Source organism: Crinia signifera, chromosome 1 (genome assembly GCF_055691185.1).
Source record: "Crinia signifera chromosome 1, ASM5569118v1, whole genome shotgun sequence".
Lineage (NCBI taxonomy): Eukaryota > Metazoa > Chordata > Amphibia > Anura > Myobatrachidae > Crinia > Crinia signifera.
In genome coordinates, this window is record NC_139217.1 from 339700583 (window position 1) to 339714122 (window position 13540).

A 13540-nucleotide genomic window follows, 5' to 3' on the forward strand; every position below is an offset into this window, starting at 1 on the left:
TCAGTAACTAAATCCATGGGTACTGTATGAGAGTAATATGCCATTTATACTAATCAGTGTGATATTTAGGAATATTTTGCAATTATTTATAAAAACTCCCTCTTTTTGTTATGGGTGCTAGTGTTGCTTATTTTGTATGTGTGTACATGGGCCCTGATTGAGTACAGAACAGTGCAGTGCAGTTTCCTGACGGGTCCTGCAATCACATAACAAAAATGCAGTCACCTCTGCAGACAGGCAGAGGTGTTCGCGGGAAGGGACGGTGCGGGGGCATATCACAGATTAATGCGTTTGCAAATACAGGCAGGAAGTGTTATGCACCTCCTCCTGCATTTGCAATGCTAAAGATCACATATCGCATATCATATGTGCAGGGCCATCTTAATGGCATTCTTGGCCCTAGGCAATGCAATGCACTGGGGGCACTACTTAAGTTGAAAAAATCATAGCTTCTCGTGGGGTCTCTCCACCTGCTATTAGCTTTCCAGCAATTAGCATGCTTACAGCCAGTAACTGTTTGGCTGCAGGCCTGTAAAGAACGTTTCCCAGTAGCTCTGATTATGTGTAATTAACAATCAAACCAGCAGGACAGCAATCTCTACTAGCCTCAAAAGTAACTCTGGAGTCAAACCCCTGCTCGAAGCCCCCTAGAATTGTGGGGCCCTAGGTCAGCTGCCCAGCAAGCCCATACATTAAGATGGCCCTGCATACGCAGTCCTTACTGAATTAGGCCCAAGGTCTATCTCTATATCAGTCATTCAATAATCATTACTATTATGTTTACAGCTATCAAACTCGAATCATGTTGGAGAGGGTTTTTAGCCCGCAAGGCTGTCAAGAAGCGGGCGTGGGCTGCACAAACCATTAGGAAGTAAGACGTATATGAATTTAAATGTTAATTCTTTTTTTCCCTGTCAAACAGCATACAATCTCTTAAGCCCTATATACACTAAGTGATATTTCAATAAATCTCGCTCATTTCCCCTCTTCTTAGCTATATTGTTTAAAATATTGCTTAGTGTGTATGCTAAATATTGTCGTGCATTAACGCATCCATGGGTTGCTAATGATGTCCTTCGTCGTCCTGAATGTGCAGACGAGAGAGCGCATCATTCACGAGGGCCATGCTGTAGAATATCCCCGCTCCCCTCCACCACTCCCCCTCTCCGTTGCTCCCTCCTGGCGGCATCAGCAAGTGTGTATGAAGTTGCCAATGTTGACACTGGGCAGGGTCCCCACCACCGCTGCCAATATGGCCAAGCACACACATTCCATAGTATGTACCCAGCTTTACTCTTGAAGTCAGGAATTTTGTGATTTTGTGGCACTGTGTAATTATTTAGTAAAATTATAGTACAAATAAAAGCAAAGATTGCAAAGCTTGAGCATCATGGCCACATTCTTACTAGCCGCTGTCTCTGTACAGTGGCACCTTTGAGGACACTTGCTGTGCCTTTGAGGACACTTGGTGTGGAAACCCATAGCCCGTGTGGTGAAGCCAGTCAGGAGATACGTACTGTAGAGGGGACCAGCAAGTCTGCAGTGCCAACACAGTTATAGGAGCCAGGTGCTGCACAAAACTTTATAGTGAAGCCCCCGGATCCTCAATTGGAGCCAGTACTTTGGTGGCCTGCGCCCCACAGGTGACATGTTTTTGTTTCCTGGTATCTGAAACTGATGTCAGGCACTCAGAGCACTTGAAGGATTGCCCATGGGTTGGTGGTCCAGCACCAATTCACATCATTTATGGTCACTGTAATATTAGAAAAGGCAGGCGCATGGTTACAGCAGCTGCGTGGGATTTCATGCAGCTGCCACGACCTGCTGCTAAAATGGTCTATTTTAGGGCATGTCACTGTCCTCTCAATGCTGCATCGCCAGACCGTTGCCTGCATGTAGACTGCGGTTGCATTTTACAGAAAGCCACTGCAGTTTAAGGGGTTGTGCATGCTTGAAGCCATGTGTGCATATTTCTAAAATCACCCAATAGTAAATATGGGCTGTTGCCCATAGAAACCAATCAGATTCTATCTATTATCTTCTAATAAGGTGCTAAATAAAAAAGAAGTAGAAACATCACATCTTCAATAGAACTCCCATCTTAGTAAATTTACTCCTTAGTGTCCACCAGAGCTACTTGCGGTGCTTAATGAATATGAATGTACACATCATGAATATTCCGAATGGTGTAGGAATAATATTGAAGCTATTTTTTGTCAAGGCCAAAATGTAAGATTGATAATGTTGCTAATATAGTGGGGGAAATTTACTAAGATGTGTATTTTACTTCACATGTGATGATGCTATGGGCAACCAATCAGATCATGTCTCCTATCTTCTAGAGGGTTCTAAATAAATAAGAAGCAGATTCTGATTGGTTGCCCATTGCAACATCACATGTGAAGTAGAATACACATCTTAGCAAATTTCCCCCAGTAGCTGTTATAGGACATGCATTTTTGTGGATAATGGAGACTTACATGTGTAAATATTTTCTTTCCTCATGTTTAGATTTATCGTTAGCTTTATTAATCGAAATAAATCTCCCAGTGCGGAAAACAGTAACTACCTTAGCCTAATGCATTATAACTACCTCTGGAAGCTGAAAGACCATGTCCCAAAAAACGTCCTTGATAAGAGCTGGCTGACTCCACCGTTACCCATGACAAAGGTATAATCATTTCTAGATTATCAGAGAAATGTTGAAATAATAAAATAATGAAATATGACTTTATACAGCATTCTGGAACATTTGCAATACAGTATGTGTTTTTAATTCAATTTAAACTTGATGTACTATATTCTTATTCTAAAGGTGCCCATACACGTTACAATTATTGTATACAATATCTCATCTCATCACATATCGGTTTTACGATGAGATGAGATCTAGTACAAAAAGTATGTGCAGCACATACTTTTTGTACTAGATCTCATCTCATCGCAAAACCGAGATGCGATGAGATACGATATTGTATACAATATTGTATGCAATAATTGTAACGTGTATGGGCACCTTTAGCTTATTCTTAACTACTGTTAAGATCTGGCTAAAGCAGATCTGATCAGCTGTCTCAAATGAGATTTTTTTTGGGATCTAAATGTTGGGGTCTAATCAACATGGAAACAAACTGGAACATGGACAGAATATTGTTGAACACGCAGGAAGTATTAAATAATTTAAGTTTAAGTTGGAAAATGCTAAAATTCAGAGTTTAAGGGGTTTATTTACTAAAATGGGAGTTCTGTTTCAGATGGGATGTTGCTATGGCCAACCATGCCACCTAAAGGTGCCCATACACGGTACAATGGTGCTATGCGATGTGTTGCGCGCTCCTGCGGGCTTCCCATTGCACAGCACATAAAGTCTGTGCAGCCCGTGCTTTTTGAACTAGGTGGCATTCGCATTGCACGCAAATCGCTTGCGATGCGACCTATTTCAAAATGCACAGGGAATATTGTACCATGTATGGGCGCCTTAAGACTTCCAAAATTTCAACTCAGTGAGGAGTGGAATTTTAGGTAAAGAAAATTCTAGATTCCGGACGACGCTTTGGTCTACTACAATGTATTATAGATTGGTAGGGCTATGGTCCTGAAGAAAGAACATGGATTGAAGTCATGTACCTAATCTCATTAGAAGATTCCATTAAGAAAATACTCTAATTGTTTAATGTCCCAGCTATGCATCAGAGATCTACTTACAGATATGTCACTCCCATTGTATGACTTCCATTTACAGATTACTGTTATTGATGCTTAATGTAATTCACATGTAGTATTTTTGTTTCTTTTTCTCACTAATTATAATATTTAGTAAGTGGACCTATAGCTTTTTTCCAGCCGCAGAGCGAACCATTTCATAAGCTGCAATAACAGAATGTTGGCATTTCTTCTCTTACAGACTGACAACTGGCATATTGTATAACTGTAGGGAGAATCATTGTGAATTAAGTTTTGTTTCCTGTCTTTCAGACCTCAGATTTGCTTCGTAAACTGTGTATAAGAAACTTGGTTCGAAAATATTGCAGGACAATTACTCCTCAAAGAAATCACCAAGTATGAAACACTTAATGCTTCTATGAAAATGTTGACATCATTTTCTTTTATGCCCATTTAATTTGAATGTTTATTTTTTTTTTTTAAACTCTGCAGCTACAACAAAAGGTCTTGACCAGTGAACTTTTCCTGGGAAAGAAGGAGGGCTACCAGCAAAGTATCAACCAACCCTTTGAAGAGACCAGGCTAAGTTAGTGTGACACACAAATATGTACATCAATACTATAATGCAGGCATTTCCAACGTCAGGCCTCAATGCACACTAACAGTTTAGGTTTTAGTGATGTCCATGCTTGATGACAGGTGAGTTAATTATGTCAATTATTTTTATTTATCATCTCTGCTGAAGCCTGGATAACACAAAACCTGCACTAATATGCTGCGTAAACAGTGGTCTATTCAGTTGAACAGCCAATATATCACTGGTTTGGCCAGTGTTTACCTGACGTTTCTGTGCATTACGTCATTCACAGACATATAGGGGGGGGGGGGGGTATTCAATCCCCGGCGACCATCTCTCCAAGGCTATCTGAAATGCCTCTGCAAATTGGCACAGGTGCTGAACCGGGCCCTGATGAGTAGATAAGATAAGAGCTGTGTAATTTTGATTTCTGACCAGAAAAAAACAAACAATTTTTTTGTATTTTTATTTTTAAGGTGAACAGGACATCAGTCCAAAGACAATGCAGGTCATGAATCATGACAAGATTAAGGTAAGGAATGCAGCTATGCATATAATAGCACTCAAATTCATTGCCCCACAGCCAGAATAACAGAAACATCGATTTCCTCAGCCACCTACAGAAGACTCCCCTTACCTGCTGGAATATCACAGATAGGCCCAGAGCTATTCAAGAAGATTAGCCTCCAGTCATTTCAGAAAGCCTAGAACAGTGAATGGCCTTCCTCCAGTGAGTCCAGACCAGGACAGTGGGTTTAAACTTGATCACACACTCTGTCAATCATCTTTCAGCAGATCACCACCGTCCTCAGCCCTTGTCCCCTTCTTCAGTCCCCATCACCTTCCTCAGAGCCCAACCCCATTACGATACTCAGTCCCATCACCATCCTCATCCTCCAGCCCCATCTCCTTCCACCTCCGCCTGCCTCAGAGTGAATGGGGAAGATATGTGTCAACATGACCAATAACATTAGGCCTCTGCATTGCTGACTGCAGCTGCAAACCCAGCCAGGCCACATCTGGGAAGAGCCTAGGAATGGCAGGCCAGGTGTACTCTGAAGTTTTTAGCACCTGGAGCTAAACAAAACTGTGTTGTAATGACATGTATAATGTTCTTGTCTCCATATTATCAGTATGGCATTGCAGCAATTAAGTATGACAGACATGGGTTTAAAGCTCGACCTCGTCAGCTCTTTTTGTCCCAGTCGGCGCTATATGTGACTGAGCAAGCCAAAGTTAAGCAAAAGATTGACTACTCAAGTGTAAAAGGTAACAAAAACCTAATAATATGACATCATACAATGAACCATGCTTAATACTGGCACTTGATGGAGAGCCAGATGTACTAAGCTTGAAAAGTGATAAAATGGAGAGTGATAAACCATCAATCAGCTTCTAACTGCCATGTCACAGGCTGTGTTTGAAAAATGATAGGTAGGAGCTGATTGGTTGGTGGTTTATCACTCTCCCTTTTATCACTTCAAGGCTTAGTACATCTTGCCCTTTGAGAGGATTTATCTTTTTTTTTTCATCTTTGTTTATTACTTGCTAGTAAGCAATGTGAATATTTTCTGATCTTTATAAAATATAGCACAAGGCTTTTCAACCAGTGGTATGTGTATACCTTGGTTACATCTGATAGGACCTGTTAAATATACAGTATCTAGAAATATCTGGTTTATATACTATATACTTATGGTATAAGTATATGAATATAGAAGTATTATGGTTTGTATCAAATTTTTTTTAATACAAATTAGAGTAGACTTTTTTTTTGATTAAAATATTACTTGATGATAGATACTAGATAGACACATACATACATACATACATACATACATACATACATACATTCTATTCAGGCACACTAGGAGATAATAGCAGGAATAGATTTGTGCCTTGCTATGGTGGGACACTTCTGATGGTTTGGCAGTACACTATGCAGTCCAGATAAAAATGTTGGGCCAGCAGCTACTATCTAACGTGCTGGAGACCAGTCTGACACTGTACATACATGGACGTTGCCTTGATGATCAAATTACACAGTATGAATCCTTATTATTTTGACTATAATACTGTTAACTTATCATTACTTTAATACATTTAATTATTATTACCTTTCTTTATTGTTATGTATGATTTGTTTAGCAATGGGAATTGTTTTCTATGTACTTCCAATTTAAATTGGCGGTGGTCAGGCCTGTGAACTGACAAAATAGACAGGACCCACCACCCTAGGCAAGATACTCATTTGAGGGGCCCCAAGTTGAGCCTTTCATGAAAAGGCCTGTTTGTCTATGCAAGTATAACTTGTATAGACAAACTGGCCTTTAAGGCAAAGTCCTAATACTCAACTTTGCAAACTAAATAATAAGGAAACAAAACACAGAGGGGTCTATTTACCAATAAGCAGTGTTAGTTATAACTTCTATCTTTAGTGCTATCAATGATGCCAGAAAGAATCTGGATCTCTGCCTACTGTACTTACCTCTGCGCAGCTTGAAATTCTGTCAATATGCCCATATTATGCCATGCTCTAATCGGGAGTAGAAATCAAGGACGGCCGCCTTCGGTGTCAGGGCCCAGACTAGAGTTCTGGCAGTACCCCCTGATAATGGCCCTACTGGTGACCACTACAAAAGTGAGCTGTCTGTCCTATAAGGCAGTTGTCTATACTGTATGGTGGACACTAGTATGCACTCTGTCACTAAAGTGCTGTTTGTATGTTAAGGCACTGAATCTGGGATGCTTAGTATTCAGTATGGTAGTCAGTAGGATGTTCTCTGTCCTGGGTTGCAGTCACTTGGATGTTGCGTGTCCTGTACAATACTTCACTTTATTAGTAACAAGCACAACTGTGGACTGAATTTATTGTTATTTGTATACAGTAATATGAATGCACTGATTGCTGCATGCACTAAGGGGGTGATCCAGCCGATGGTGTGGGTTTGCACATGCGCGAAAATGCACATTTGCAAACCCCAGTAGTGAATGTTTTTGGTGAGTTTCACACTCGCCGAGGTGTTTTCTCAAGGATGGGCAGGAAGGGACACAAGGGATATCCACCGTTTTATGCGCAAGTTATATCCAGCACAAAAACGGTGGCGCGCCCTTAGAAACGCTGGGTATACCCCTGCAAATGCAGGTGTGCCCATGCATCTTTGGGGCGGGCGGCTGACATCACATGATATCAGCGCCCTCCCACAATTCAGCGGATAGTGGCCATCTGAAAAGTAAGTATATACTTAGGTTTTAAAAATCATTTGATGGTGTGCGGGGATTTGCTCGGTGGGGGCGTGTGTTCGGCGGGGTGGCATTTACCTACTCACTAGGCAGCAAATATACACTGCCTAGTGAGCAGGACTGAATCAGGCCCTAAGTTGGCAACTATAACACATGACTTTTTCCTTATAAACCAGTTTGTTGGGAAACAGTGCTCAATCCAACTACGTCTGTAGGCTGTGAGCTTCCTAGTGGCCTTCATTCTTCTACACACATCATGACTCCCGACATATACAGTATATAGTGTCTCCTCACTCACACAACAAGTACACTGGTGGACAGGTCTCTGTGTCCTACCACACTCCCATTATGTCAGTCTCTATAGTGCTATTGTTACCAGCTATACTATTGGGGATCCAAGTCCATTTATTTTATTCCATCCAGTATCTGTAAAGGTTTTATGTTATTATGGTAATAAATGTACTGGAGAAAAGTTAAAAGTGAAAAAATACACTAAAACTTTTTTATTTTCTTATAGAAATCTCTGTCAGTAACTTGAGTGATGGATTCCTAATTGTTCATGTGTCTCCAGAGGACAATAAGCAGAAGGTAGGAGGTACTTCCTGTCACCTTTGTTGGTGCAGCCAAAGCGACATTGATTTGTGGAAAAAGTTACCAGTCTTCTTTTCTTCCTTACAGGGTGACGCCATATTACAATGTGACCATATATTTGAAGTGGTCACTAAGCTGTGCATGCTGGCTTCTAAGAAAGATGCAGTCAAGATAGGCCAAGGAAGGTAATACACAAGTAGATGTCTCCAAAATATTAATGATATAAATCCATGTAGACCATTTAATTACATATAAACTAGTGGTTCAAACACTTTCTTAAGTTGCCCTGGTAGTAAGAATATCCATACGCACAGGTGATTTAATTAGTACCTTAGACAGCTTGGTTATATCCTTGGTTTAAGATCCTTAAAACCTGGACTGTTGATTATTATTGATTCTACTAATACAGCGGTTCTCAAACTCTGTCCTCAGGACCCGACACAGTGTGCGATTTCAGGTAACCCAGCAGGTGCACTCATTACTGACTGACACATTTTAAAAGATCCACAGGTGGAGCTAATTATTTCACTTGATTCTGTGAGGAGACCTGCAGTGTGTGGGGTCCTGAGGACCGACTTTGAGAACCTGTGTACTAATCTGATACTGATCATCCTGTATAGACAAGATATTAGACTCCCAGGTTCTCAGCAAACATCCTGCTTGTGCAATAACACATTTCATTCTTTTCTCCTAGCATCACATTTCACTTCCAAGGCAAGGAAGGGGTTATTGATTTCACATCAGGGGCTGAGACACAGGTGTACAAAGCCAAGAATGGACATCTGACTGTGGTAAGCTATACATATAAGGTGCATACACATGGTGAAATTTTGGCTATGGAAGATCTTGAATATGCGATTTCCTATAAACTCCATGGAGCCCAGAACCACTGATATTGACTATACACACAGTACAAGTTTGACTAAACTAGAAATAGCTCATTTAAATTTTGGTTTGCTTCTGCTCCGCAGTTAGTAAACAAAAGGGTGGCCAAGGAGTGCCGGGGGAGTGGCTCTGATGATATATATCGTTATCGCAGGTTTTTATCGGCCAACAGTGTCCATCACTTCTTACTTCTGGGTTTTCAACAAGTGTTTCAGATTTCAGGATAAACACTTAGAATGTCAGAATTGAGATTTACAGTACCTTCCTAGTAACGGATATGGTATAACGCTCCGACAGTTGGGATTCCGACCGTCATTTCTCTGACATCGGAATCCCGTCTGTCAGGAGCCCAACAGGGGGGCGAGCACATTCTAGCCCCTTGCGGGCTCACTGCGCTTGCCATCTGCAAGCTCAGTGTCTCACCCCCTATTCTATTCTCCCTCTATGGGGGTTGTGGACCCTCACAAGGGAAAAAAACCTGTGCAAGTTGGGATACCGACTGTCAGGCTTCTGTGAGTCAGTGAGTCACCCGGAACCCCAGAGCAACTGAGAGGTCAGGTAAATGGGATGTTGCTTGCAGTGGTTAGGGGAGCATTACATATGAGAGAACAGGTGGAGCATCAGTAATGGAACTTAATTTCACTGTAGTCAGTCAATAAGAATATGATTCCATGCAGTATACTAGTGTTTGGCAAATAGCAGGATTTGAAGGACAAGCAAGAGACCCATGCTATGGTGTTATGCAAGGAAGTAAAGTGAAACTGCAACAGAGGAAAACCCGAGATTTGTTGTTGATGTGGCTGAAGGGAGGAGGAGGGAGGGAGGGAAGTAAATGTGTGATACTGGAAAGAAACCTTTTAGCTTCAGAGGTTGCCACTGAGGTAACACAACAGGCAAATGTTGCCTGGAATGCTTCACATGAACAAAGCCAAGTAAATTTCAGTTTTAGAATTCAGTTTGAACACACTTATTAATGCATGCAAGGGAGGGTTTCTGAGTACCCAATCGAGCAGTGCTCCAAGCCATATTATAACCGCCCAAATTGTGTAACTTACAACATGATGAAGCTGTTTAGAGTGGGTGGAACAATGGTGCGATTTGTGCTGAATCATGTCATTATGGCTATAATGATGCAGTTGTGAAGTCCCACCCCTGCTCCGCCCCTATTTCATGTAATTTACCCTGACCACACCCCCTCATGCCGTGCCACAGCCCCCGATTTGTCAATACAGCTACCCCCTCTCGGAGAATGTTTGTAAAACTGAGCTTACCTATTCGGCTGCTATGTTGGCTTGAAGGAAGTGTGCTGATTTGTGTGCACCCAGCCTTATACTTCTGTAACCAGCCCCTCTTACAATACTATCGATAATAAAACACAGGATTTTTGTTTGTAGTTCTTGGCCACTCCCTCCTTCACCTCACCATTTTTACCTCAAGTTGGCTGCATCTAACTACAACAATACTTTAAACATATAATTTGAGCAGGAAATCCTACTACTAATAAACACTTATGTCAGGGGCATTATAGGACAGGAGGGCATCTCTGTTGATTTCTATGTGCTCCATCCCCGGTGAAATAATGGCGCTAGCACATGCACATCAGGCAACAAGTCTTTGATGCTGTGCCAAAATACTGTGGACATGCCACTGACCTATTTCTCTCAGGGGTGTAACCACCGAAGCTTAACACAAGGCATTTTACAGTATAGGGAGTGGGGGTCGATCCTATTAGTTGAGGATGATTTGCACTCACAAAATTCAGTCCTGCGAATGGTGTGAGATAGGCTTAATTTGGGTGCCGTTTTCAGCGCTTAAGCGGTACACGAACGGGAACTCGCACCCTTCGGCACTAATAGGATTGGCCCCTATGACTATTATCACAGTGAGAGTAAACCAATGCTGTCATCTGTTTCTATATTTCAGACATCTCCCAGACTAAAATCCTAACCCCCAAATCTGTCCAAGCTGTACATGGAATCTAGTAAGGACAAAGCTGTGAGAGGCTGCTGGTGCATCACCTGTTTCCTCAGTGACCATATTGATTCCTTCTGAGAACCAAAGTAACAACAATTATGCTGTAGACATTGAAGAACTCTGTAGACTCTTTTGTGTTTTTGCCTTCTGCTGGCTGGAGGTACATCTTTCCGACACAACCTAGCAAGTGAATAATGTTTTGCAAACATCTGATCCACTGATTTTACATACAGTATAACTGACTGCTGGCATCTGGGATCAGTCCTATCCGGTGGTATGAGTTCCCTTGGATTCTTTTACAGAATACAGGACAATGTTAATGACTCACTGTGTTATATTTTTTCATCCAAAAACTTCCAATACAAAAATAATAAAATAAGTAAAATACTTACACCAACTATCACCCACAGATCAATAATCATGACATTGCAGCCTCCTCACTTGACACCAGTGACATCAGAGGCACTTCAAGTATGAGTTTCTAAATCCTTGTGACTTGATTGGTTAAGCATGTAACAGCCGTCCCTGTCTGTACTTGACACATGCTCTCTGGGAAGATTTGATGCTTGTGTAAAAATAAGAGACAAAACAAGGTTCACTCTACTAAAGGACCCCGTGCTGGAACCAACCATTTTGATATTTAGCCCCATTCCACTAGCAAGCAGAACAGGCTTTGCTGGTTTATTCAAGAGTGGATTGCAGTTGTTACAAAATACCAATTTCCTTTAAATTAAATTAACATGGAAGCCATCATGTTTTGCCAGAAGCCACAGCAGAGCCATTGTGAGAGCTGCAGCCTGAGATTATGGAACGGGTGTGTATTGGAAAGTGTGCTAGAAAAATAGCAGAATTAAGTTATAACTTCTAACTGATTGCCACTTTAAATGTAGTGTGAAACGCAACAAAAATCATGCTGGTCCCATAATCAGAACCTATTACAAAATCCACTATAGGGGTATCAACCAGGTTTTTTTTAATCTAAAAAAATCCTCACACCCAAATGTATATTAACACAATATCCATTAAAAAAAAGCCCCGCAGGCACAAAAAAGATACCCGTGTGTTCCAGCCACTCCAGTGGTTACCATGGCTCCCGGACATCTCCCCTCCATCTTTAACTGCAGGGAAGGATGCTGCTGGGACATGTAGTTCTCCCTGTTGCTTCGTCCAGAAATACATGGGGAAGGGTCATACACATGCACACACCAGAGGTCACACGTGTTATAGAGTTCTCACACATACTCACCGCTGCTGCAGACCAGCCTGTCAGGATCCGATAAAGAAGATAGTGATGCGGATGGTGAGTAATTAAGGACTAATTAAGCTAATTAGAAACTACCAATTGCTTAGGCACTGGGGGGGTTCACAGAGGTTTCAAAGCAAAATAGGGTTCTTGTTACCTAGCACGGCGCCCGTTGTAGGTGATCGCATACCTTAACTTAAGGTATGCGATGGACGCGACTTCAGGGCTATTTTTAGCCTTTTCCCTGAAAAAATCGTGTCCATCGCATGCCTTAAGTTAAGGCATGCGATGCGACCGATGCGATGGACGCGATTTTACATAGGGAAAAATGTTAAATGGGCCAATGGACCCGATTTTTCATTGTATACCCACCATTTTGGGTATTTGACATGACAAATGCCCCCTCATTGTTAACGCCACCCCACGATGAACGCCAACAAGTGTGGCGAGCACAGCGAGCCAGCAAGGGGCGGCGGTACGCGTCCTCTGACCTTTTCATACCCCCACTATCCACATCGGCGTGGAGTTGATGTTATATAGTGTGGCGAGCCCCGCGAGGGGATGCGTAATACCTGTGAAGTAATGCGCGTCCGCTCGCCATGCTTCGGGCTCGGTGGCTCGCCACACTATATAAAATCAACTCCACGCCGACGTGGATAGTGGGGGTATGAAAATATGTCATAGGACGCGTACCGCCGTTGATCGTGGGGTCGCATTAACAATGGGGGGGGGGGTATTTGACCCATATGGGAAACAATAAAAATTGGGGTCTGGGGGCCATTTAACATTGGGGCCACTGTAAAATCGGGTCTCAGTGACCATTTCACATTGATTCCAATGTAAAAATCGCATCGATCGCGTCGCATGCGATTTGGTTGCATGCAATGCGATCAACATGATTTTTAGGGGTCCCGATGGATACAATCTTGATCGCAGGCGCCGTGCTAGGAAACAAGTACCCAAAATAGAAATCACATTAGTTCATTTTCTCCCCTCCGACTCAATAGGAAAAACCTGTATTTGTAAAAAATACATATATATTGGTTACCCCTTATGAGCTAGACATGCCTGGATTGCTTTCTGGATAAGACCACAAAGCTATTCAGTTGATAGAAATGCGCAAGTGACACCCTGTACATCGCTTCATCATCTAATACATTTGGTTTACATGTAAGGCTGCAAAGAAAATCATTGATCATTTTAATATTGAATATAATCCATTTTTTTTTACTCTTTCAAACACGACTGTAGAATTCTTAAAAAATGGAGTAAGCAGAAGATGAATTCTCCTTACAATGTTGTTAAACCGACGTGACATTAACATTTATGCTGGAGGAAAATGTTTGGATTTTCTATTTTACTGA

General features: G+C 41.8%; 1 protein-coding gene across 1 annotated transcript in view; it reads left to right on the forward strand.

Moving 5' to 3' along the window:
• The window catches only part of MYO1H (myosin IH), a 70110-nt gene extending 57885 nt beyond the window's left edge, over positions 1 to 12225 (forward strand). The window contains exons 22-31 of the mRNA XM_083146121.1: positions 787 to 871; positions 2512 to 2671; positions 3976 to 4059; positions 4156 to 4249; positions 4717 to 4772; positions 5374 to 5509; positions 8001 to 8071; positions 8162 to 8259; positions 8769 to 8865; positions 10883 to 12225. Coding sequence (XP_083002247.1) covers positions 787 to 871; positions 2512 to 2671; positions 3976 to 4059; positions 4156 to 4249; positions 4717 to 4772; positions 5374 to 5509; positions 8001 to 8071; positions 8162 to 8259; positions 8769 to 8865; positions 10883 to 10906 — 905 coding nt within the window. The 3' untranslated portion in view covers positions 10907 to 12225. The remainder of the gene's footprint in view (positions 1 to 786; positions 872 to 2511; positions 2672 to 3975; positions 4060 to 4155; positions 4250 to 4716; positions 4773 to 5373; positions 5510 to 8000; positions 8072 to 8161; positions 8260 to 8768; positions 8866 to 10882) is intronic.
• Positions 12226 to 13540: the final 1315 nt, after the last annotated feature.